Source organism: Castor canadensis, chromosome 19, assembly GCF_047511655.1.
Source record: "Castor canadensis chromosome 19, mCasCan1.hap1v2, whole genome shotgun sequence".
NCBI lineage: Eukaryota > Metazoa > Chordata > Mammalia > Rodentia > Castoridae > Castor > Castor canadensis.
Genome location: NC_133404.1, coordinates 2283765 through 2310401, shown reverse-complemented (window position 1 = coordinate 2310401; position 26637 = coordinate 2283765). Strand labels below are relative to the sequence as shown.

Sequence of the window (26637 nt, the reverse complement as noted above, 5' to 3'; positions counted from 1 at the left end):
ACTGAGTTATTTTAAGTAACCACATGCCGATGCTTAGTGCACAGTACTGCCTTCTGTGTTGCTGGGAATCCTCATGTACACTCTACCCTGAAAGCGTGCTCCATCATTGTCCACAGGGTTTCCTTCCAGCATACTTAGACATCACAAGATAAAGAAAGACCAACAAGAACTGCTCACACAGCTTCCTTCTTGGAAATGCCTCTGTCTATCCCACTCTGGTTGCTCAGGCTCTCCTGCCTTCAGTTGAGCTGTGTGACATGTGACATGCAGCCTCTCCACACCTATCTCAGTACTGAGAGGCCACAGCTCCATCAATACCCTGGGGTTTTCTTTTCAAAATAGTTCATTGTCAATTAGCAAGTACAGGCAGAACTGCGTCATTCTTCCAATGAAAAATATCTGTTTCACTAATATGAAATTTATGACTTTGCTACTCTCTTTCTATTCAATGCCAAGCCATGGCGTAATCGTTTAAAGTACATTTTGAGATGTGATTACATGCAAGGCATGGAGTGCCAACAACTGAACTGATGATAGTGTAGACAGACATAACTACGTTGACAATACATTTAAGGCAGGGGATGTCTTAAACCAACAGTGATTTTAAGATGCCATAGGTTGTAAGAGCTATCCCAATTTTGGAGTTGTTGAAATATGGAAAAACACACATTTCAAATCTTCCAATCATAAAAGCACCCAGAAAACAAAAGGAGGCCCCTTGGAAAAATAAGATAATAGATGTTTTAATGACAACAACAGAAGCTCGAAGTGTGAACTTCTTACAAGTGGGAGAATTAACAACTGTCCCAACTCAACTCATCAGCCAGAACAACCGCAAAATAAGCACATTGTCACCAAGTAAAACTGGAAGACTTTACTCTTACTAGAGTCATCTTAAGGACCTTTCTACGATATATTTTGAAAAGAAGGAAATCAAAGATGCAGAAAAGAGCATTGGGCCTGGGTCACCATGTGGATGAATCAAATAAGCACCTAGTAAATGACAGCAATGAAGATGTCTGATCTGGGAAAGATTTAAAAAAAAATCAGCAGCTACTTAATTCAGAGGTACTGAGTTACGTGATCTTACCTGAGAAGGCAGAGATGTGGATAACTCTGTGGTTTACATCAAGTGTGTGCTTTAAATTGCTAAAAGTAACTAGTAAAGTGAAGGCATGAGAGGGGCAGGACAAATGAGGAGCATAAAATAACATCAAGGTGCTATATGTACACGTATCGGTAATCACAAGCAGTGTTACAGACTAAGTTATCTGCTTTAAAGACAGATCCTCAGATTGGATGTTAAAAAAGAAGCTGCACGTTTTTTTTTATAAAAAAAAAAAAAAAAAGGGCTGAGGCCAAGCGCGGTGACTCATACCTGCAACCCTAGCTACTCAGGAGGTGGAGACTGGAAGGACCTTATTGGAGGCCAACCTGAGCAAAAAGTTTGCAAGACCCCATCTCAGTCAATATGATGGGCATGCAGTTCATGCCTGACATCCCAGGTATACAGGAGGCCACAAGTAGGAGAATCGCCATCTTAGGTCAGCCTGGGGCAAAAACATGAGACCCTATCTGAAAAATATCGAGAGCAAAAAGGGGCTGGCAGTGTGACACAAGTGGTAGAGCACCTGCCTAGCAAGCATGAGGCCGAGTTCAAACTCCAGTACGGCCAAAAGAAAGAAGAAAAAGAAAAAAGAAGGTTGAGAGCTAAAGAATACTTAATATGATGCACTGGCAACTCAGTGACGCTTCTGTGAGCTCCTGCCAAAAGAGCATGAGCTGAATCTGATCACAAGGAAACATCGCCAGACGAGCCCAGTCGAGAGACATCCAGAGTAACAGGCAATGTCATAAGATGCAAAACCCAGCAACTGTCCCGCTGAAAGATGACTAATGGGACGCGTAACGACTGAATGCAGAGCAGGGTCTCGTACACTTCTGCAAATACTATGAAAATGGTACAACGAAATCTACTGAAACCATTCCAGGAATGGGGGAGGGGGATAAAGGAGAATGATGAAGTGGGTGACTTTAACTACGGTATATTGTAAGAACTTTTGTAAATGCAACAATGTACGCTCAGTACAACAGTAATATGGTAATTAAAATAAAAAGAACACCTCTGGGACAAATGGTAAAGCCTGCAAGGGACCTGCAGATTACATAACTAGCATGACAACAATAATTTCCTGATTTTGATAATGGCACTGTGGTCATATAAGAGAATTCCTTGTTCTTGAAACATAAACTGAAGTATGTGTTGTGTGCAACTTATTAAAATGGCAGACAAAAAAAAGTATCTATAGACTCACAGATACAAAAAAAAACAGGGAGAGAGAGAGAGATACCAAAAGGGAGAGAGGATGAAGCAACTGCAGCAAAATGTTACAGAATCTGAATTAAGGTACTTTAACTTTGCACCGTTATAATATTTTCTGAAATTATGCCAAATTAAAATTTTTTTAATGTTATTAAGAGATAAAAAAAAAAAACAGGAAAATGCTGATGGTTACATTAGCTTGAATGAAGACGAAGGCAATTAGCATTACTAGTGTCCTGAAGCACGCTTAGTACCTAGAACAGTGCCTGGCATGTAACCCTTGCTCATAAAATTAACTTGTTCCTGAAGAAGTTAGGAATACAGAGAGAAAGTACGTACGATAAAATGAACAGTTTTCCATGAAGGCATAGCGTCAATTGCAAAGTTAAATGAATCTAGAGCAAAGTTTCAAAATCTTAATCATAGGACAAATATATTGATAGTAAGTATTGACCATAAATACTGACCACAAACTCAGTAACAAAGCAAACTCCAAAGAACGAACTACATAGAATCCACACTCTCTAGCCACATGCAATCAAATTAGAAAAGGATGGCTATTGAAGGAATAAGACAATTATACATACCAAAATTTTTAAATAACCTAAATAACATATAGGCCAAAGAGGAAATCATAATGGAATTTAGAAAATATTTGGAACTAACTGACAATAAAACTTCAAGAGACAGGGGTGTGGCTGGCTCAGTGGTGAATGCCTGGTATGCACAATTCCCACCCCCAAAATAAACCAAAACCAAAACCAAAAAACTCTGGCATTTATTTCTGCTCCAATTGATATGGAAATTAGCACACAGACCTTAAAAAAAAGAGTGAAAACTAAAATATCAAGTATTCAACACAAGAAAATAGAATAAACAAGAGAGAAAAGAATAAAAATCCATAAAATATATTTTTAAAAATCAATAAAGAGGTTCTTCAATAGAGCCAAAATCTGTTTCTTTAAAATTACTAGTAAAATAAACAGTATTTATCAGGAAAAAAGACAGAATAAATACATTATTAAAAGTGGAAAGATGACCATAGATAGAGCAGTCAAAATGCAAGCAACACCAGAAAAGTGAAAACATAAAGACAGCCAGCCATTATTGTTACCCAGTCAACAGTCATAGCTACCCAGGCTCTTATACAGATAAGTTCTACTAAATATCCAAAGAAAATAACACCCTTATCTCATATAAATTGAGACTTATATCGAGTAGGAAAATGAAATAAGGAATCAGAGGACTGGAGGTGTGGCTCAGGTAGTAAAGTGCCTGCTTTGCTCTGCAAGCACAAAGCTCTGAATTCAAACCCTACTCCCACCAAAAAAAAAAAAAAAAGAAATCAGAGAATGTAAAAATAAGAAGCAATCCTCAATTTATTCTGAGATAAGTACTGATACCAAAAACAATAAAGAAACAGAAATTATAATTCAATCTCATTTATTAACATAGATAAAAGTATTACAAATAAAATATTACCAAAAGCCTCCAGGAATGTATATGAAATACAGTCCATAATAAATGACCAAGAATGACAGAATGATTCAAAAATCTTCTTTAAAAATTTGCAAACTTAATATGTTAAACAAAAAGTCTAAGAGGTACAGAAAAACATTTTCATAAAATCCAACCATCATTCATGACACAAACTACAAGCAAACTGAAAGCAGGAGACAATTTCTTCTTCAGACATGGATGACACCTAGCACACATGGCTGCTGGGGTGCTTCCTGTAAAATGGGGACTAATTCAAAGATGCTCACTTTCCCTCTTCTGTTTGTTCTGTGCTAGAGGCTCTTTCAGCTCAGTCAAACAAGAAGTCTCAGTCCATTCAAGCTGCTATAACAAAACATCTTAGGTTGGAGGATTTATATACAATAGAAATTCAGTACTCCCAGTCCTAGAGACTGGGAAATCCAAGATAAAGAAAAGGACCGTGTCTGGTCTATGTGCCTCACCCAGCAGAAGGGGCAAGCAAGCTCATTAGAGCCTCCTTTGGAACAGTCCTTATCCCACTCACCTGTCCACCCCCTAAAGATCCCACCACTTGATGCCAGAACATTCATGATTAGGTTGCAACATATGAATTTGGGGGGTGGGGTTATACACATTCAAATACTTAGCAGAAATAGATTAATCTAAATAGAAAAGCCAAGACAACTGATAGACATATTATTACAACTAAGTTTTCAGAACGAAGTTACTAAACATAAAATCAATGAACCAAAAATCAACTGTGGTGCCATATACTAGCCACAGTAAGAAAAAATCTAGTTCTAAACAAAAAATTTACAATAGTAACAAAAAATACAAGGTATCTGGGAAGAAATTTAATAAAAAGCATACAAGCTATCCATGGAGATAAATCATATCATTAATGAGCTGGAAGACTCAGCATCACAGAAATATTATCTTCAAAGAAATTCCAACCAAATAGGCCAGTAGGGTTTTTCATGAAAGTTGACATGCTATTTCTAGTTAATATATGGGAAACTATAAGAACTAAGTGATCATTATTTTATAAAGAACAGAAAGGAAGGAAGGATAGGAGGGAGCAAAGAAGGAACAAATTTCTCATTAGTCAAGAAATAATTTCAGTGGGCTGAGACCAACATTGTTTAGACCAACATTTTTTAATGAGATAGGACAAAGCAGGACATACTGGAATGGACTGAGGTAAAGGGAAGTACAGCTTCATGAAACACTTGTTTCTGTTATTTATTATGTCACCATATAAATGTGTATGCAATCACTAGGTTAGGATATAAGTTTTATTAGTTACTTTAGAGTATAACCTACCACTTCTGAAAGTACTGTCCTTAGAAAAGCTCGTACACACGCACGCAGAAACCGATGGAGATGGTATTTGTGCCACTTGGTAGTAACAAAAAATTAGAATTTATAATAGCAAAATGAAGTACTATATAACAATGAATAATCGTGATCTAGAGTTGCAGGTATCACCATGGATGAATCTCAAAGGATAAGGCTAAAAAAAGCATCATACAGAAGACGTGTTCAGAATGATGATGTACAAAACATTTAAAAGCACACAAACCAATTACTACATATGTTTAGGGGTACATAAACTGTAGGAAATGGAAATAGACATGTGTGGGAATAAACAATGTGAATTCAGGACTGTGGCTACTGCTGTAAGGAAGGAAGGGAATGTAATGGGGTATGGAAGGCCTCTACCGCATTAGAAAATACTGCATTAGAACTGGAGGTGTGGCTCAAGTGGTAGAGCACCTACTTAAAAGCCTGAAGCCCTGAGTTTAAAACCCCAGCCCCACCCCCCAAAAAAAAGTGAAAGTATTTTATTTATTAAGTTGACTGGTGGGTATCCAAATGTTGGTAATATTATTTTCTATTTCTATTCTGTTGGGGATGTGTCAATGTTTCTTTTTTCTTTTCTTTTTTTTTTTTTTTTTGCAGTGCTGGGGATTGATCATAATGTTTTTTAATGAAAATATATCACACAAACTTAAGAGATATTTAGTTTGACATTTATGAAATTTCCATGAAAAAGAGAGATAAATCAGCAAACAACAATTTTTCTACTTCAACCATGAGAGAAGGCTTCTGCTCATGCAGGTGAAGCAAACACTGCATTTGTTTCACCTTCCTTCCAAGATTCAGTGAACGAAGCAATAAAAACACCTAAAATAAGTGAGTAAATTCACAGGAATCATGGAAACAAGACAGCTGTTGCTGGCAGACCAATGTTTCTTCCTACTGGAAGGCTGACGGGACCCTCCTGAAGATCCCTCTGGCAGTAAGAGCCGCAGCTGTATGTACACAGTGGTTGTTTGTGGCAGGGGCCAGCACAGCCCACACTCAGTCAGGACATACGGAGTGCAGGCATGGATTGTGGCAAACATGCAAATCATGTGTGTGTATAATTAAGATCTGTCTACTCCACAGCTGTTCCTGGCCTGCTGATAAACCTGCCCCACTCCACCCCACACACAAGCATGCAGAGAAGCCAGCTGAAGAAACCCTCGTGGGAGCCTCAAGAACCATTTGTGAAGGTGGGTGGAGAGTGGGGAGGTGTCATCTATGGAGGTGGCTGGTGACTGCGAGAGCACAACCAGAGGGAAAGGAATGGCACTATCAACTCTCAAAAAGGAAACAAAGTCCTTCTCCCCCAAATCAAATCTTCATTATTTTGGTAATTACCAAGTGAACTGGCCTTTTCCCTTCCACTCACCCTAAAGGGGAGTCCAATGTGTGAGACTCAGCAAATGACACCATCTAGTGCTCATTTTAGACAGAGATCTACTCAACTGCACAGAACACCAGCCACTACCTAGCATGGGCCTTCACTTAAGAATTCCAGCCAGGCTGGGAACATGGCTTAAGTGATAGAGCACCTGTCTAGCAAGCGTGAAGTCCTGAGTCCCCGAGTTCAAATTCAGTACTATGGTGGGGGAAAAGAGGGAGGAGGGAGAGAGAGGGAGAGAGGGAGAGAGAGGGAGAGGGAGAGAGAGAGAAAAGGAAGAAGAAGAAGAAGAAAGAAAGAAAGAACAACAACAAGAAGAAGAACAAGAAGAAGGAGAGAAAGAAAGAAAGAGAGAGAGAGAAAGAATTACCAATGCCACTAGGCTTTGGTGGTTCACATCTATAATCCTAGCTACTCAGAAGGTAGAGATCAAGAGGCTCACAATTCAAGGCCAGCCTGGGCAAAAAGTTTGTAAGACCCCATCTTAAGGGAAAAAAAACTGGGTATGAAGGCACATGCTTGTCATCCCAGCTATGGCAGGAAGCATACATAGGAGGATCCATGGTTCAGGCCAGCCAGGACAAAAAGTAAGACCTCATCCCAAATAATAAAGCTGGGTGAGGTGGTGTGTACTTGTCACCTCAGCTACTTGGGAGACATAAATAGAATTGCAGTTTGGGCCAGTTCAAGAAAATATGCAAGACCCGCTTAAAAAAAAACAAAACTAAAGCAAAAAGGTCTGGAGGTATGGCTCAAGTAGTAGAGCACCTGCCTAGTAAGAGAAAGGCCCTGAGCGCAAACCCCAGTACTACCAAAAAATAAAAAATAAGTTAAAAAAAAAGAATTACCATACATTGAAGAAAATCAAAACCATAAAAAAAGCAAAAAGAATAAGCATGATACCGGACCCTATGGAAAAAAATATATCCTTAGATTTAAAGGTCTTTGGGATTTTTTTTCAGAAAAGGATGCTTTGAAAAATGAACTTGAGTTGAATGAAGTTTCTTGTTTATCCTTATCTGTATATTCACAATTTCATGTAATCAATATGCATTATACTTATCACTGCAAGATATATACATCATTCTGAGTGAGGTTAGCCTGGCCCAAAAGACCAAAAATCGTATGTTCTCCCTCATATGCGGACATTAGATCAAGGGCAAACACAACAAGGGGATTGGGCTTTGAGCACATGATAAAAGCGAAAGCACACAAGGGAGGGGTGAGGATAGGTAAGACACCTAAAAAATTAGCTAGCATTTGTTGCCCTTAACGCAGAGAAACTAAAGCAGATACCTTAAAAGCAACTGAGGCCAATAGAAAAAGGAGACCAGGAACTAGAGAAAAGGTTAGATCAAAAAGAATTAACCTAGAAGGTAACACCCACACACAGGAAATCAATGTGAGTCAATGCCCTGTATAGCTATCCTTATCTCAACCAGCAAAAACCCTTGTTCCTTCCTATTATTGCTTATACTCTCTCTACAACAAAATTAGAAATAAGGGCAAAATAGTTTCTTCTGGGTATTGAGGGGGTGGGGGGGAGAGGGAGGGGGTGGGGGCAGGGGCTAGAAATGACCCAAGCCTTGTATGCACATATGAATAATAAAACAATAAAAAAAATCTAAAAAAAAAAAAAAAAAGATATATTCATGGCACTTACTACTGTCTTTTTAAGTTTGAGAAACTGATATAATTTCCTTTTCCCTGATATGTTATTGCTACTTAGCCTGTAACAGCAATGATTAAAAGGCAACACTAATCAGGGAGCTCGGTGAGCAGTTTCCTGGACATGCATTATGTACTTTCCAAATGAAGCCAAAACACAGGAGAATGTGCTGGGCTAATAGACTTCTGCTACCCATCACTGCAAAGCTTTCTGGATCCCTACCTGAGGTCAGGACCCTGGCTGAGTGCTTTCTGGGAATCGAGCAACAGAGCAGATTAATCTATTCTGGATGTCTTTTAAAATAAATAGCCCTGTTCCAATATTCCTATACAATCTGGATAGGGCTTGACACAATTTAGAAATTATGGAATCAATCCATTCTGGGAGAAAGCACTGAAATTATTCTAACCTCCCAGAAGACATGAGTCTTCTAGCTTGATTTTTTTAAGAAAACTTCAGAATGAAACCAATCATTATTAAGGAACTCAATATCTTGAAAGAGTTGAGTTAGACTGAGCCTTTAGAAGGGCTTAACTGATACCAAAAAAACCTAACGCAGTTGTCCTATAGTATTTAAGCAAAGGAAACTTGTTAAAAGAACAGGTGTTTTGCTAAGTCATTGTATGTCCTCCTAGCTTACGTTATATCTCACCACTGGGCAGTTAGATTTTTAGGCCTTTCCACCCATGTACAAACACAAAACACCTCAGAACCGGGTTGCTATTTAGTTGATGACCTACAGCAAACCATAAAGCACTTAATCAGTTTGTCAGAGTTCAGAGCCCTCTGAACTCTTTGTAGTTTTACCCCACAATCTAACTCCTCCTCCAGCTCACGTTACTTCTCTGATGCCTGTATGCTTTTTTATTTTTTTCAGTGTCAACAAGCCAAAAAAAAAAAGCAAAAAACCCCCAGCCCAATGCCTTCGTTTTTAGGAGACCCTAAACCAAGGCTCAGGGATTGACCCCAAGTCACACAACTACTCAGAAGTAAAGCTGAGACAGAACTGGCCTCTGAGGCCTGCACAGCATCCTTCCATGACTTCAAGCAGCCTCTTTAAAACAAGGTACAACAACAGGGACCCCATCCCTCAGCTTCTCTTCTCCTTCTTGATGCAGCAATTCCTAGACTTTATTCACTAACAACCTTCTTTCTTTCTAATTTTATATACACAAACAGAAAGGATTCAGTGTTCATCTACACTAGCTGATTCACTTTGTGACAGCACCAAATTGTTTCTTATTTTATACTCATCCTTTAAAATGGAAAACACCTTATAACTTCTCAAGTCAACACATTACAAAGCTTAATAATTGTATCTACACTTTAAATTCAGAGCAAAGTAAATAACCTTAGATTCTGACTTTGCATGAAGCAACCCTGTAACCTTCGTGTCATTCCGTACAGGAAAAGCCAGAGGCTCATCTGGACACTACTCGCACACTCACCACAAGAGTGATCTGATTGTGCCGCAGGTTCAGTTCCGTCAGGGAATCCAGCCCATTAAGGTTGTCAACATGACTTAAAAGGTTCCGAGCAAGATTTAGAACTCTCAAATCACACAAGTGATTGACATTTTCAATTTTGGTGATCTGTTCAAAAATAGGGAGGGGTGATTAGTGTATCTCATACATACACGTTAATTAACACTGTAAAAATAAGATATTCAAAGTCATTAGATTTACTGGCAAGTTTATATGCTACTAAATATGAAGACACTTAAGATCTATAACCAATTTCCTCTGTTGTGGATAATACGAAGTTATTTAACCAGTGAGAATTATCTAAAGGATCCTGTTTTGAAATGTAACACAGTAAATATCTGAAGTAAATTTCATCAAATAACAATTGAGTTAACAAGGAATGCAGCATTTTTCATCCACATAATGGCTGGTAAATAATGACCATAAGATACACAGATTGAACTACAGTGTTCACTTGCCAGGTGCACTGTAAGATCCGGGATAGTGCCTAGCGATTCTTTTTTTCGGTGGTACTGGGGTCTGGACTCAGGGCAGTAGTAACTGCTAGGCAGGCACTCCGGCCACTTGAGACACAGACCCAGCTAAAAGCATATTATAAATTAAAAACCATATAAACATGTTTATTATTTCTCATATATGTATAATTTAAAATAAACTTAGGAAAAATACTGCTACCATAAAGTTTCATTTATAGTTATAGCTTTTAAAATAGTGTGCTATAAAACAGCAACTCCTTAGTCTGATAAATCTAACTAAAAATTCCACAAAGGAATGATAAGAGTGAGATGTAAAACAGTGGTTACTTCTGATGAAGAAGTAAGGGAATGGAATAAAGGAGAAATGCCTAAGTAGAAGAAAATCAGCGATATTCTATATCTTGAGCAGGGTTACATAATGTGATTTTTAAAGTAAGTTATTGAGGCTGGGTGCAGTGGTTCATCATTGTAATCCCTGCTACTTGGGAGCAAAGGTCAAAAGGATCACAATTTGAGGACAACCCAAACGCTAGAAAGACAAATGTTAGAGAGATCCTCATCTCAAGAAATAAACTGAGCATGGTGGAATTCACCTACCATCTCAGCTATTCCAGAGGCCTAGGTAGGAGGATCTTCTTTCAAGACCAGCAGAACAAAAATGCAAAATCCTGTCTGAAAAATAAACTTAAGAAAAAAGGACTGGGGGCATGGCTCAAGTAGTAGAATGTCTGCATAGCAGGCCCAAGACCCTGAGTTCAAACCCTATTACTGCTACAAAAAAAAAAAGAAGGAAAGAGAAAGAAAAACTTTTCTACTTTTTTTTTTTTAATGTGACAGTACTGGGGTTGGAACTCAGGGCCTCACACTTGATAGGCAGGGACTCTACCATTTCAGCCACTCCACCAGCGAAAAAGAAAAACTTTTGCATCCAATTTCCTAGACGTATTTTCAAAAAGAAAGAAAGAAAGGAACTTTATAATACCTGATTTCCGTGAAGATCCAAGACATCTAAGAGTTTCAGATTCTCCAGATTTGAGATCTTCTTGATTCTGAAAATGAGAATAGGTATAATAGTTGAGTAGAAATACGGACGTCACATCTGTCAGTAATTGAAGCGTGCTGAGGTGTAAAGGCATAATCATTTTAGTATTTTAATTTACTCCCTATTCCTCTCTATGCACGTATACAGAGTTGTAGATGAACTTGTAATATATTTTATTTAGTTATAATTTTGAATATGCAGTGCCAGTAGGGGAAAGGGAGCATAAACATCCTTTCTTTAGAGAAAAGTGATTCTACTTCTGAGAACCTTAAACCAAGGCCTCATCAGGGCAGCTACCTTCACCCTAGGATACACTCTAACACCATTCTTCTGCCTTGAGGCACTGAGCCCTCTGACTGCCTGCCGGCTTGTTACAGCTGCTCTCTTGCATTTTTTTGCTGTTGCAGCTGCAGGGAATTCTTACTGCACTCCTACCTGACAAGTACATTTCTGCCTCAGGGCATTTGTCCTTGCTGTTCTTTGGTCTCAGTGTTTTTTTAAAACTTCACATGGCTCACACCTTCACATTTTTCAAGTCTCAGCTAAACATCGCAGCAATCGTGGTGACATGTGGTGGCGGCAGACAGGATACAATAAGGGGAAGCTGAGTAAGCATTTGAAGGTAGAAAGATCAAGACCAAGCAATTGAGATGTCAGCAGAGGAGACTCCAGAGGGATGTGGGCCATTGACTGGTTCCTGACCCAGATGCTGTGTTGGTTTTCTTAGGGATGCTTCCAGAAGACACAGATGTGCTTCAAGCAGACTGTCCTATCAATGATCTCCTTCCCAGGGAGAAACTGCCCTTCCTGTAGCTGCCTGCCTAAAGCAAACGCTTGCCCTTTCTACACTGCTAGGTGGGAAGATTGTCTTTGTCCAGCAGTGCAGCATGGGTTGCTCTTGCACAGCAAGATAACCCTTCAGCTTCCCTGGGGCATTAGGCTGTGCAGCCTGTGGCCTTCTCCACACGGTATGACTCATTGCTGGGCTTTCCTTCCAGTGTCCCCGAAGTCTGTCAACTGAACAGAAACTGCTTTCACCTCACACCACCCTTTGCCTGATGCTTCTGTCATCTACTCTGTGCTTGTGACTTGCCCATGACTACAGTGACACTATTCCAGCCTATAGGGCTGCAAACCAAGAAGCCAGACAGTAGCACTAGTCCAAGACCAGGTGGTCCCACTTGTCTGAGCCCAGAAGAGTTTTAAACATTGCTTCTTTTCCACTTACGTGTGTGTGTACAACCATCCTTATCATCATGTGCCCATCACTACTTATTTCTGTTGTCATTATTGACTTTCTCAAAGAACCATTTCTACCTTCCTAAGGTTTGCAGACTCTGACTCTTGAACCTTCATACATGTGCTGATAATAGTCACGTAAGCTAACACAGACTTAAACTTGATGGATCTCTACCTCTTCTTGATCTCAGTCATCTTACATCATTGCCAGAACAACAATTTATATGAAAATTTATCATAACCTCCATGCATCATCACTGCATGGTTGTACTTCTTCCTCTCTGCCTTATAAACACATCATACTTGCCATGGCTACAACCTCCTCATCAGTCTCCTCTCTCACCATCACACTGGCAGAATCGCTCTTTTCCTAGAAAGTAACCTGAACACCCTGACCTCATTTCACAAAAGTCATTCAATAAATCTGAATGAAGAGAAAGTCATGAATAAACCTGACAAATGAGTTGGGAACTGTGCAGCTGCACTACAGGACAGCTGTGTAACAGGGATTGGGGAAGTATACATACAAAGTGTAACACTAAATAATACCTACTGATTCCACCATCTGAAAAGAATCACAAAGGAGCAAGGGACCACCCCCAGTCAAACACCAGGAGGATGGCAGCTGATACTGCAAGCCTCAGTGAGCACACATGCTGAAACACAAAGTTAAGGCCAAAGCCATGTACTTCAGCATCAGATATGGCACTGAAAAGCAATGGCAAGAAAACACTCAATAAATGTAACTTGGGTTAAATATCGCCAGACTGGATCTCATAAAAAGTAATTGAATTTTAATCCATTTAAACAATCTTTCAAAATTTTAGCCTAATAGTTCCTTAGGTATTCAGTTCTGAGTTGCCATGTAAATATCACAGGGCTCAACATTAGTCCTATGTATGATGTTAGACTACAAACAAAACTGTTCTACAAAAATACCTGTTTTTCCCCAACAGAAGGACACGGAGTGATTTCAGAGTAGAAAGCCCACTAATTTCTTCAATTTGGTTATCGTATAAGTCCAAGAATATTAGCCTCTGTAGATTAGAAATATTTTGGATTCGAGTTATAAAATTGTGTTGAAAGTTGAGCAAACGAAGGTGTTCTTCTCCATTGATGATAGGACACACAGTCAGCTTTTGCCTAGGAACAATGTTCAAAGGTTAGTAAGACTCTGATTCAGCAGCCTGCCTCTTCTTCCAAATATTATTATGGGCATCTGTGTGCTCCCATCTTGTGAAAAGAAAAAGATAAATTGGATCACTTTCAGTTCCCATACACTATGTGCCCTGTATTTTATGGCAAATCATGCACAAAAAAAGTCAATAGACTTTGACAAGGGTAATTAAGTTTAAGCTCTCACCTCCAATATCAATTATTTCACATGAAATTGACTTAACATCCGAAAACCTTCAAATGTAATTGCCTTCTGTCATAGAGATTTACCCCTTAGTTTTATTTGTTTGGTTTTTGGCAGTTCTGGGGTATGAATTCAGGGTCTAATGCTTGCTAGGCAGGTGCTCTACCACCGAGTCATGCCCCCAGCCCTGTGACAGAAGTTTAGATGCATGAAAGAACCCTGGGACATAAGCAGAGAAAAGCCTTTGGCATTACACACTGATGTAAAGATGGCCCAGGCAACTAAGTCATCAGAGCAAAAAAACATATAAAAGGGTCTCTTTTAGAATCAGAGACTCATGAGCTGGATGCAATTTTCACAATGCAAAAAGATTCAGCCACCAACCATTCATTCTGATAAAAAAAACTTCATCCTGAAATTCCTCAGTGGTAGGAGGTCCCTATGGAACATGTCTTCAGAGGCTTAGATGTCAAGTCTACACATTCAACACTGAACTTTGCAGAAAATTTAGAGTGTCACAGTGTAGGTTGAAACCTTAACAATGTTTGCATTTAAAACAGTAAGCCTCTTGTATGCAAAAAGTTACAGTGTATCAAATATAAGGCAACGAAGTGCAAGGCTCTTTAAGAAGTTTACCAATACAATAATATAGCTAGACAGGAGGTACTGATAGACTAGTCTGAGAGCTTCAGAGGAGTTGTGTGTGCAAACAGTTCTAAGAGGTTTATTAGAAGTATCTTCTCTTAGTAACAACCAAGTTGATGTAAGCTTTAAAGAAAGTAAGAGCACTACAAGCATAAGTGAACTATGGAAGTAATCAGAACCCTCCTTATAATGAAAAAAGAATGATTGGCCAAAAAAAAAAAATAAGCGAACATTAATGGTTGACAAAAGATGATGTTTAAAACAGTCCCTGAAGTTTAAAACAGAAGTAAAAAAGGTCAGGCAATAGTTTAATCCTTTTAAAGTATGAATAATACTTGGAATTAATTTCATGTATTACATTATACCTTCACAGTTGGTACTTCTGATATGTAAGTTATAAATTAATTAATTATAAGTATTCTAGTTTAAATCTTATGTTTTTGTGCACCAGCTTAGCAAAACCTTGAATTGCTTCATTTTTCTTGCTTTGGTCTTTCTCCGTTTCTCACAATTAAACTTAATGAGAACCCCAACTTCCATTTCATCCAATTCTTGAATTACTGAGTTATCACTGAAAAGGAAACTAAATAACATCCTACCCTCCCCTTAGATAAACTGTCATGGCTTCAAATAAAGTCATGTTTCTTGGATTCCAAACACAATGGCTCAGTCTCTGTGAATCACTGTCACTCCACCAAAACCAATAAGCAATGGAGCTGGGCCTCATACAGCCTTGAGTTGCAACTTCCCTTGCAGCCATGTGCACTGACCATGCTTTGGTTTCTGTTCTTCTTGGCATTGAGAGGCTGCCTTCCTAGTGCTCCAGCCCAAATAACTCCAAGAGCAGCCAGGGACTTGCTCTTCCAAGTACTTCTCAGAGACAGATTCTGCTCTTGACCCCACACCACACAGCAGAAGTCCCTGTCATCACCCACTGGCTCTCAATGACTCCTAAGTTCGTATCTTACTACTGGTATAGCTTCCTTGACTGCACACCTGAGCCTCACTGTGCCTAAGGTAATGGAGTCTTGTGATGCTATCATTTCACAACCAGCCTTGGAAGACAGAGTCTGTTCTCTTGGTCCCAACTTTCTTGATAAGCAAGGGTCTACCTGATCAACGTTTGTTTCTCCACCCTAGAGGCCCATGCCACCATGTTCCCATCTTCACAGCTGCCCCAGTCACCCCAAAGAACAACGGAAGCACCTAACTTGTTATGTCACAAACTTACTGGTTCCTGTTAATATCAAGTAGCATGAAACTGAGGTGTTATTCTTGCCTGGACTCTTAAATTATGAAGGAGAAATTACCACAAAATCCCTCAAAACATTAAATGGCATTATGAAAGCTATAAATATGAGGTAGTATTGTAATCTCAAGACTGCTTAATCTCGCAAAATGCTGAGAGGGAGGTATCACCCTCAAGTGTAACTTGGCCTTCTAAACAGCACAGCAGACCCTCCAGAGACCATTTTCCCTGACTACCAACACAGTCTGTCCGTTACAGCTTGTTGTCAGGTAAGGTAAAGGTGTGAAGAGCAGGGATGATTTCTGTGCTGACTATACTACCAGGGTAGGGTTGGGATCCTTCATCCACCATTCTATTAAGGATATCTTCTTATATAAAAAGATGGGGATAAAGGAGTCCTGAATAGACTCAATCATTCACTTTTTTTTTTCAATCAAGAGCCTATTTTGTACCAGGTTCTGTTCTGTGCCCGAGATACAGAACTGAACAAGTCCCAGTGCTTGTGGACATATTACATTCTAGTAGGAGGAGACAATAAACATTGGGAAGTATTTAAGGTTACAGGATGGTAAGTGCTAAGGAGGAAAATAAAGCCAAGACAGGGGCTAAGGAATGTCAGGCTGAAAGGGATCCCACTGTTTGAGATGTACACATGTAAGGAAAGACCTGTAGGAGGTAGGGAGTGAGCCCACAGACATGTGAAGGAACAGCATTCTGGGGAAAGGGAACATCAGGTACCAAAGCTCCACAGCATAAGACCCTTGGTGTATCCAAAGGGTAGCCGGGAGGTAGGTATGGGATGATGACAGGGAACTAGCTTGGGTGGGGTCCTGGAAGCCCATGTGAGGACTAGATCATAAAGGCTTTTCGCTACTCAAAAGTCCATTTTCATCAATGTCATTGCTGTGGTTTAAATAACAGTCCCCCAGAGGCCCAGCCTGTGGGACTACTGGAAGGTAGTGGAGCCAATGGGAGGTGGGACCTTTTGGGAGGTCTTAGGTCAGTGGGGGATGGCCTTGGAAAGGGAATTGGGACCTCACCCTCTTTTACTTCTCAGCTGGCCTCCAAGAGGTGAGCAGTCTGCTCTACCCAAACAATATACTTCCACCACAATGTAAGGCCTTGCCACAGGCCCAAAAGCAATGGGCCAAGTGACCACAACCAAAATCTTCAAAACTCTGAACCAAAATAAACCTTTTCTCTTTTTAAGTTGACTAGCTCAGGTACTTTGTTACAGTAATGCAAAGCTGACTAACACAATCATATTTTAGAATTACTATAGTACTCCTTTGAAATATAGTCAAGTCCTTCTACATATAGATATAAAATATGAATTTTCATTACCACACCTCTAGGTAATTAATGGTAAAAGTTATTACATCTAGGAAGGAGGACTAGGAGAAGGGATGAAGGGAGACTTTCACATCTTTTAAATCTTACACCATATCTATATATTACTTAGTCAAAAAATAAAAGAATGTGTTCTTACCTTTCTAGGGTCAGTCTGTCAGAGTAAAGGATTTTCTCTTCCGAAGAACGTTGGAGAATAGGGAATGAAGGCATCGATGAGCTCACTAGATTAATGTGGTCCCCTATTGAAAATGATGTTCAAATTACTTGATTAAGTCAGGATAAATCTCTAAAGTTGGTTTATATTTGGAAAACTTTGGCACCTATCAATATCTTTTCTAGGAAGTTTCCATAACTTTCTGTATTCGAAATTTGTTACTAAGTTTGAGTTTTTTCCTTTCCTCCTCAAACCTAAACTACATGTTCTGTGTGTGTAATTTTCCCCTTGCCTTGCAGATTGGTTGAAAATACAGAACTACTTGAGTGCTACCTTCACCCCTTTCTGACTCTGGCTCTGAGCACTGGGAGGAGAGCCCTTGTTACCAGACACATCTGGGCCAGCACTGTGGCAGCCCTGCCGGATCCTGGACTTGGAAGGCGTCTGCATGGAGGAGTCTCCGAATGCCGATAAGGAGCCCGTGGCGGTTTTCACTTCCAGCCCACACAGTTCTGTCACGTTTGTTGTGGATGAGATGCATGATGATTTATTACGGGGCAAAGGACTTATTACTCTTCCATCTCCTTCAAAATATCAAAAAGTTCATCACAAAGCTACACGATACATGACTTCGCTATAGGAAATACACAAAAGGTGGTTTGGGATAGCAGATGTAACCCTCACATGATCATTTTCTTGGTGTGTTCAGCCACTGTTATTAGAGAATACTGAAGTAATGGCTAGAAATCTAGCATACTTGTGGCTGGGGTACACGACACCACCGGGCGTTTTATAGACTCTTGGTTAGACGGTTAGAAGCAGAATGAAAAAGACTAATATATTTGCACAGAAGCGTGTCTGGTTATTTATCACTTCATGAAAATAGTTTTGTTGAGTTTGGGGAGAGGTAGATATTAAGATATATTCTAAAGAGCTAGGAGAATATAGAATGGTCTAGAAGACATGACAGGAAGTTCCAGAAAGTGAGGTAATAGCTGAGTAATGGGTTGAAGGAACACCAGAGGACATCTACCATGTTTTCCTTCATAGGGAGGTCTATTGAAAGCAGACATTGATGTGGAAGATTTGATGGGAGCAACAAGCTGTGAAACAGACCTAAGACTGCTACAAGTTCTGCTGCTTAAAACAAGCAATAGGAGGGAAACCAAATGTGGGGAGCTAACATGCACTTTCAGCCATCAGATAACATAACAGCTTAAAATCAGGTTTCACACAGAACACCTGTAAAAGCTGTAAACCAATGGTATTTTCTATCTGCACTTCTTCAGGTCTGCAAGGCATAAATCAAAATATCTCAGACCTACCTGCTCCTTTCTTTTTTTCTCACTACTGGGGATTAAACCCAGAGCTTTGAACTTGCTAAAGGTAAGCAGTCTACCACCTAAGCATTGCCCCCAGCTCTTTTTGTTTTTTTAATTTTGTTTTTGACAAAAGATCTCACTACCTTTGCCCAAGATGGCTTCAAACTCACAGTCCTCTTGCCACTGCCTCCCAAGTAGCTGGGATACATAGTATGCCACCATGACTAGCTATACCTTGCTTTTTGAATGACATAATCAGTGCTCACATCCCACTTTTCTGGATAGCGTCAAAAACCAATAATGAAGCTCCAGCATACAATGACACAACATCACGTTTACCAATAAATGGGTCTTATGGCATGACCACCTGCCGGCAAGATACCCAAGCAACCACCACTCAGCAAAATCATTTGGAACAAAAATCAGATGGTTAAAACAAAACACAGACTAAGTACTAACTGTAGTATAAGGATTCATTGATTAAAGATGGTTGGTCTAACGACGACAAAGGAACATTTCAAGACAATAGACAAAATCAATTTCTCATGATTACATTGGTTATGTCCTTTAAAATTACTTTGTTCAGACTTTAAGCCAACCCTCGATTTAAGAGGTAGACTTAACTTTGTAAGACTTGGAATACAGAAGCAAAGATCAAAAACTAAATCCTGTTTACATTCAGTGAATGAAGAGATTTTATCCTCACTCCTTTCAGCTCCTATGATAGGCAGCCACAATCATTATCAGCATAACGAGCTTGCTATCAGTGGAATATAAACCTTAGTATAACAGCAAAAGACAAAATGATCATGATGGTAGAAGGGTCTTGAAGTTCACTACAAGAACCTGTAAATTCTTGTATACATGTACACATGGGTATATAAACACCTCATACAAGCTACACAACTACATGGCAAAATTTTAATTGAAAGAGTTCCTCTGTTACTGTTTATTTCTTATATCACTATTTAACTTGTACTTTGTCTTCCCAATTAAACTTGCAAGCACTTAAGATATGGACCTCATTTTATGTTCCTTATATTCTACGTAGAATCTAAATTTAGTGGGCAATCAGTAGATAAAATTGTCTTCCCAGTTTACTGAGGCATGGAAACCTATTGTCTGTGCTATTCCTACAAAGAAAGCAAATCAGAAATTCTTGCATTTTAGTGTAAAGATGCTGAATGAATTCTTCCATAAGTAGAATCTCAAAGTGTTAAGAGGCATAATGGCCTATAATCAGCAGGAATGTTCACTGTGCTGTACTCTAGATACGTGGGTGGATGGACACCAGTGGGTGCACATCAGATAGGTGGCTGGAGGAACAGCACATTACCACGTGTGCCCACTCAGATTTATCTTTGGGACTATTTTTGTCACCAAAATTCTGATTTCTAGGCTTTTCCGTAATTTATAACGATCTTAGGAACCAAGCATTGTTTCTTCCCCTCCACACATATATTTTCAAATTCTTAATTAAAAGGTTGAATCAATGGAGACCAGGTTAAATGAAATTTTATTGTAGAGTTTGGGACCTGGAATACCTCAAAGTTTCAGGGGCTAAGACTTAACATTCCCAAAAGTTTAAAAGAAATCACATATCAACGGCTTAAAAAAAAGATCAAGCTTCTTTACTTTTGACTTAAGAGCACTACTTGTTAATTTGTGATGACAGATTGTAAAATGTTTGATTCATTTTGAGAAGAAATGGAATGAAATGAACTGTAAAGGATTAAATATCAGAGTGCAGCTTAGTAGACAGAGGAACCCAAGCTTTTCCTGATAAAATTCTACTTATAATGTTTCCAAAGTTTTATGCCCTTGGAAATAGAAAGTTGAGTGCAAAAGACAAGGCAATAGTTATAAGCTGCATGGCCTTCCTTGCAGGGAACTGCCTAGAGCTGTGGAGAAGGCACACTGGAGACAACCGGGTAGGTATGTGGTTAAGACAGCAGCAGTCAGATGAGTATTCTGCCACAAAGAGTCATTTTCAATAAAATCTTCTACGGAAAAGCCAGTTAAGTTAATTTTTTCCCAAATGTATTTGAATTGGTATTGTGTGGGTCATTACTTACAATTAAAACTTCATTCATCTCTTAAGTTCACAAAACCAATACTTCCATACCATTTCCTCATTAGCTAATATCTAGTAATCTACTACTTAAATAAATCTAACTAGCCAGCCAATTACAAATCTATATTCCAACTCCCTACTCTAACTAAGAAAAGCTTGGGGATGGTATTTAAGTTTGATTCATGAGTTAGAGGAGAAAACTAAGATACTATTATTAAAAATACAAAGGAAATTCACAATGCAAACATAACAAAACTTCTATCTGAGAATTTCCACATCCACACCTATACCTCAGTCCCCACACGTATACACTCTATAAATATATGTTGAGTGAATGGAAGAGGCAAAACGGATGCTTTCTGCTTGTGGAACTACAGTTAGGTCAGTTTCCAGTCCAGCAACTGGCCAAGACAAGAGTGTGGGATATAGGACAGAGAAAAAAACTGGTCCGATAAGATGGACCCAAGAGTAAGTCCCAGAAGTACCCAAAAAAGATGTAGGGGGACTAATCAATATCCAAAATTGCCTTATACTCACAGTATAATAAAACCAATCATCTAAGGGCCTCCAGTAATCAGCCCTCTCACAGAGATGCCTTGGCACAACAGGCAAGTCCATAACGTTTTTGTGGCTGCAGGGTGTGGGTTGGGGGAAACAGGGAGGGAGAGGCAGTGCTGGACATAAGAATTTGTAGTGCTTAACGCTAGCACACCACAGATAGCTATCAATCTACTAAGATTCAAATGTGCTGAAGGGAATTTTTCCTTGACTTAACAAACATTTCAGAAACATAAGCATATCTTATTAGGCTGTACTTGTCAAAGGACAGCCCACAACCACGTCTATCAGAATCACTGTGACATTAAAATGCACAGTTCCAAATGTGACCCAAACGTACAGAATTAAAATGGGGAGACAGATGCATTTTTAACAAGATCCCAATTGATATGCACCAAAGCTTAAGGCCTGTGGTATAAACACCTGTAAGTATGCGTGACAGTGAGGGAAGACACTACTTCTTTTCCACTCCCAACTCTACATTCTTTCCCTATGATCTAAATATTGTGTTCCCAAACTCTTAGTTTCACTAATTAGCCTTTTCTTCTAGTTCTAATATAGTATTTGAAATACTCTTTTCCTTTTCTCTAGTATAGCCTACCCTCAAACTAAAATAATGAGTTTTTTTCCTGTATTGGAAATAATCTACCAATTCTGATTTTAAAAAATACCAAACCAACGTGGTAACCAATGAGCCATTTCATTTTTAAATTTAAGTTTACTTGGATCTAGAAACTCAGCATCATTAAACAATTAATATTACTCAAAAAGGATTAACTACATCTGATCTCTACTCACCGACAATACCTTGCCTACTGGAGTAGTTTCTTTCAAGATCATGTTGTAAAAGTCTACCAGGAAATGATGGTGTTTCTCTATTAATCCTGAATTCAACCTGAAAAATGTTATTTAAAAAATATGTATGAAAAGGAATTTAACAGTAATGAAGACAATTATTAATAGCAAGTAATTGATAACATGCTACAGCGTGGATGAACCTTAGAAATGCAGGGCTAAGTGAAAGAAGGCAGACACAAAGGGTCACGTGCTGTAATTCTATTCATATAAAATACTAACAATAGGAAAATCCATAAGGACAGGAAATGTATTTGCAGCTTCTAAGGGTTCTGGATAAGGGGGAATAGGGAGCATCTGCTTCATGAATGTGGGATTCTTTCTGGAGTGACAAAAAAAGACGTGGAGGTACATGGGAGGCAATGGCTACACAGTGCTGTGAATGCGCTTCATGCCAGAGTGGCACCTTAAAATGACTCAAATTGAAAATACGTTACGTATTTTGCCATACATGGCATCAGAGCCACATTCATGAGATCAGATGAAAGCTTCAATCTGAGTACTTCCCACCCTCCATACTGTCACCACAAATACAGTGATTAAAAGAATCATTTGTTTAAAAAAAAAAGGTAGAAAGCACAGAATAAAAACTAAATGATGTCTGAAAAATGTATGATTATTAGAATTTCTTTAAATGTCTAATTATAACATAATAAAATTATATATGTAAACCTCCCAAGAATTGTCACTGAATTGATTTTAAATAATTGCCTGGTAGAAGGACTGAAATCAAAACAATCTCTTCTGATCAGCCACAAAAACTTTAAACATATATCTTAAATGAATTATAGCACGTCATTTATCTGCACTATCAATTTTACATCAGCATGTGCATTATATCCTCCTGAGTTACTTTTTTGGCAGTACTGAGAGGTTGAACTCAGGGATGCACACTTGCTATAGGCAAGTGCTCTACCATTCTGCCAGCTCCATCCTTCTAATTAAAAAGAGCTAGTGCTTTCTGCCCAGATACGTCCACAACAGAAAGTGAATGGTTAGAAAAGGATTTGACTGAGACACAAAATTTCTAAAAGCATTACAATAGAATAGGATTTTTCCAGCAAAATCAATTAGGAAAGTTTTAGAGGGAATCCATTATGCCCAGTTATAATAAGTGATATTTTCAACTGATACAGCTATTATTGCCAATGGTCAAATGGTCTATTTTTCAAGTGATCACTAAGTTCACATACATACATACTGTAACCAGCTGCTGCCTGCTTAACCAAACATCCTCCCGTCCACCCTCCTTAACCCCCTTCTTCCCCTCCTTGTGCTGTTATTTGTAAACTCTGAGCTTTTCTTTAGACTTCCTCCAGTGACAGCTATTCAACAGTTTTTTCGGACACAACAGAATGGTGATGGTTGGACAACAGTGTCCAACTTGGCTAATTTTGCTGTATCTTGAGACACAGTGTGGGAACTGGGTATGTTTGATCGCTGAGGTGAGACAGGAGAGGAGGGAAAACATGTTATCAAAATCTCAAACATCAAATAAAAAGCCAGCAATTCTACAAATACCAGCAATATCACGGGCAAATAGTGGGGGAAAAGGATCTCACATTCAGAATATTGTGAGAATATTCCATATAAAAATAAGTGTAACAATATCTCCCACTAACCTAGTGTTTCTTCCCCAATTTTAAATGGAATGTGTAGTTCTGCCCTCCCATTTTTCTCCCTTCTAAGATGCCATTGGTAGTAAAGACATGTATTTACTCACTAGTAAGAAAGAAAAGACTTTCCCCACTAACTATGACATGCCACTGATTTTAGGAAAGACCTTCCCTTCAAAAAATTTAAGTGTCAGAAACTTACCTCTTGTAATGAATGAAATGACATCAAGATTTTAAAAGATGCTAATTTTGGTTTTATGTAGGCAGGAAATAAAAATCAGCTTTACGTTGGAGACCAAAGTAACTGCACTTAAAGTTTCTAAGTCAGTACCTATTCTTTAAATCATGCTAGTATTTGTGTAGAATATAAAACACACATCTTCAATTTAAATACCACTGTGCATAAATCTTACTTTGTTTTTCTCAGGAAGCGTTGATGCTTGAATAACCAGATGAAGCCCACAGTTCACCTGAAATGTAAAAATTAAATCGTAAGATTTGCTCTTAACTAATACGCACGTATTCTCCCCCCAAATGGCACAGATACAGATAAAACAACAACAAAAAATAATAAAAACCACAGAACGCTCCATTTTTGTTTCTTTGGGGCAAATTATCACGCTCAATAAAATCACATCTACAATTGTAAAGGTTTCATTGGTTTATTTTTCAAAATACCAACACCAACTGAACCCACCTCTAGTACCTCAGCCTTGGGACACTTGGGACTGCAGGTCTGAATAAATAAGTCAATGTCCAGGTGAGGGAGGTGGGCGTGCCTCAGAATACACTCTCCTCACGTGAAAAAGAAAAGGCACTGCCTGTCTGCAGGACGGTCAATGAACCTGGGTCCAGTGCAGCAGCGCAGCTCCCCGTCCTGGGGAGGCCAGGGCCTGGACAGGGTTGTGAATGCGCCCCAAGTCCTGCCACACTGAATGAGCCCCAAGTCCTTCCATACTGGAGGTGCCCCAGGGCTCTGTGGGCCTCGTCACACCACAGCTGGAGCCGACCTGGCAGTCCAGGTCACGGCCATGCTGCCCATCACCAGGACAAAGACCCCGCCCCTCAGCGCAGCCGATGGCGGAGGACAAAGCAGGAGGCCCAACCTACGTTGTTCGCAGCCCGGCCCGAAACCGAGCGGTATTTCCCGGGAATCATGGCAGAAGACAGCGCAGGATGTCGGATCCGCCTCGCAGGTGACGCTTCGGCACAGTCAAGAGACATCGAAAGGGGTCGTCTCCCAGGCAACCCGCTCCGGGGTTACCATGGAAACCTCCATTTCCGGTCTGGTCCTTTCCCAAGTCCTCTGGCCGACCCCGCCCTGGTAGCCTCCGCTGGACCGTGTGGGGACCTCGTGCTTCCTCGTCGGCGCTTCCTCGTCCTACTTCCCGGACCTCACCAAAACCAAGCGAGAGAATCCAGCCGAGAAGGCCGGGAAGCGGCCGAACCCTTCGGTGGCTATGACAACCGCCACTTCCGGTCCGTTCCTCTTTACGGTCCGCCTCCACTCGGTCCGCGCGAAATTTGTGTCCCGCTCCTGTCCGCCAGCTCTGGACAGGAGCAAGGCGGAGGAGGAAGATACTCAACAGCCCCCCAGTGGGAGACACTTCCGGCAGCCAAAGGCGACCGGGAGTGGAGGTGAGGGCGCTGTTCCCCCTTCCCCCTGGCCCAGCCATGCAACCTCGGTGGGGCCGCTCCGTGGAGGGGCTGGTGAAACCGGAGTTTTGCACCCCAGGCCCAAACTCCTGGGATTGCATATGTCCAATCCGGCTCTCCCCTACACGCCAAATAAAGAGACATGGTGGAGGGCAAAGAATAAATCCTCTGATTTATTACACACCTGAAACGTGCTGTGGGAAGTGCCGGAGGAAGCCCTCAGCCCATCTTCAGCCATCTTCGGGGTACAGAGACGGGCTGTAGGTTAAAATAGACAAAGAATTAGGGGCAGGGGACAAAAGGTATGCATAGGTGCGTACCAGTGGTCGGGTGGGCCCTGGTTGATGATTACCTCAGTCCTTGTTCTTCCAGGGTTCCTGCAGAGTTTGATATGCTGTTGTCACTTGAAGGAGCAATCTGGTTCCCTAGACGTGACTCAGGGTGCAGCCTCACCATTGTAGGTAATTGTCCTCATTTGGAGGGGTGTCTGTCCTGCAAGGCTCCCCTGTTCCTTAGGGTTAGGTTCAGTCCCTTGTCATAAAGATGTTATCCATCATTCCTGTCTTCCTTGATTCCAAGGTGGCTGCAGGAGAGCATGGCTCAGACAAAGGACAACAGGTAAAATGGAGACAGAGATGACAAGCTCTTCTCTCCTGCTTTTAGTTGATTCCTGGGCCCAAGTAAGGAGTCAGTGCTTTTTACCAAAAGCAGTTTAGGGACTTTTTACACTGGTACCAGGGCTCCATCGCTGTTCTGTCCACTGTGCCACAGCCTGTTTCGATGTCTCTCCCATTCTCCAAAAGACCTATGCTTTTCCCACCGCCTGAGGCTCCCAGAGGGCGCTGTGCCCACCCTGTACTCAGTGCCATCCCCACCTAAAGGGGAAGGGTGAAGAGTTTCCAGCTGCCAGGAAGACCACTGCAGCTGTGCAAGTAAAAGGACTGCTCAGAGCCCACCAAGAGCCATGGAAGGCCTTGAACAGCAGCTAGACTTCTCCAATGGGTGTAATCTCCCTCTCCATCTCATCTGTAAAATGAGTGTGTTTTAGAGATGACCTCCAAGGTATCATTTAACACAGCACTTTAGACTTAAGTGACCCAGCCACTTCTTTCTTCCTCTCCTTACTTAAAACCTGTGCAAACACATACATTCTTTGAGATAAACTTCACTCCTATCACCATTACATAGATTAAATTATGGCCCATAATTGAACCTTGAAAGGTGGGGAAAATTCACCAAGATGGCAGGTGACCTGTAACATTTCTGCTTTGACTATATGGAGACATTTGTAGGATTTTGGAGCTGAAGGTTTTGCCCTTCAGTGTACAATTGCC

General features: G+C 40.2%; 1 protein-coding gene across 7 annotated transcripts in view; it reads right to left on the bottom strand.

Annotated features, from left to right (window-relative positions):
- Lrrc49 (leucine rich repeat containing 49) overlaps positions 1–25134 on the bottom strand; it is a 126168-nt gene extending 101034 nt beyond the window's left edge. For 3 of the 7 annotated variants that reach the window (XM_074061912.1, XM_074061913.1, XM_074061916.1), the window contains exons 1-8: positions 24758–25134; positions 24061–24117; positions 21975–22071; positions 17609–17806; positions 17205–17307; positions 13401–13604; positions 11163–11229; positions 9669–9812 (exon numbers count right to left, since the gene is read on the bottom strand). In XM_074061912.1, the coding sequence (XP_073918013.1) occupies positions 9669–9812; positions 11163–11229; positions 13401–13604; positions 17205–17307; positions 17609–17806; positions 21975–22071; positions 24061–24117; positions 24758–24871 (984 nt within the window). In that variant the 5' untranslated portion in view covers positions 24872–25134. Of the gene's footprint in view, positions 1–9668; positions 9813–11162; positions 11230–13400; positions 13605–17204; positions 17308–17608; positions 17807–21974; positions 22072–24060; positions 24118–24344; positions 24726–24757 lie in introns of those variants that run through there. The other 4 variants (XM_074061911.1, XM_074061917.1, XM_074061914.1 and 1 more) reach the window with 3 other exon arrangements.
- Between the last annotated feature and the right edge of the window lie 1503 nt (positions 25135–26637).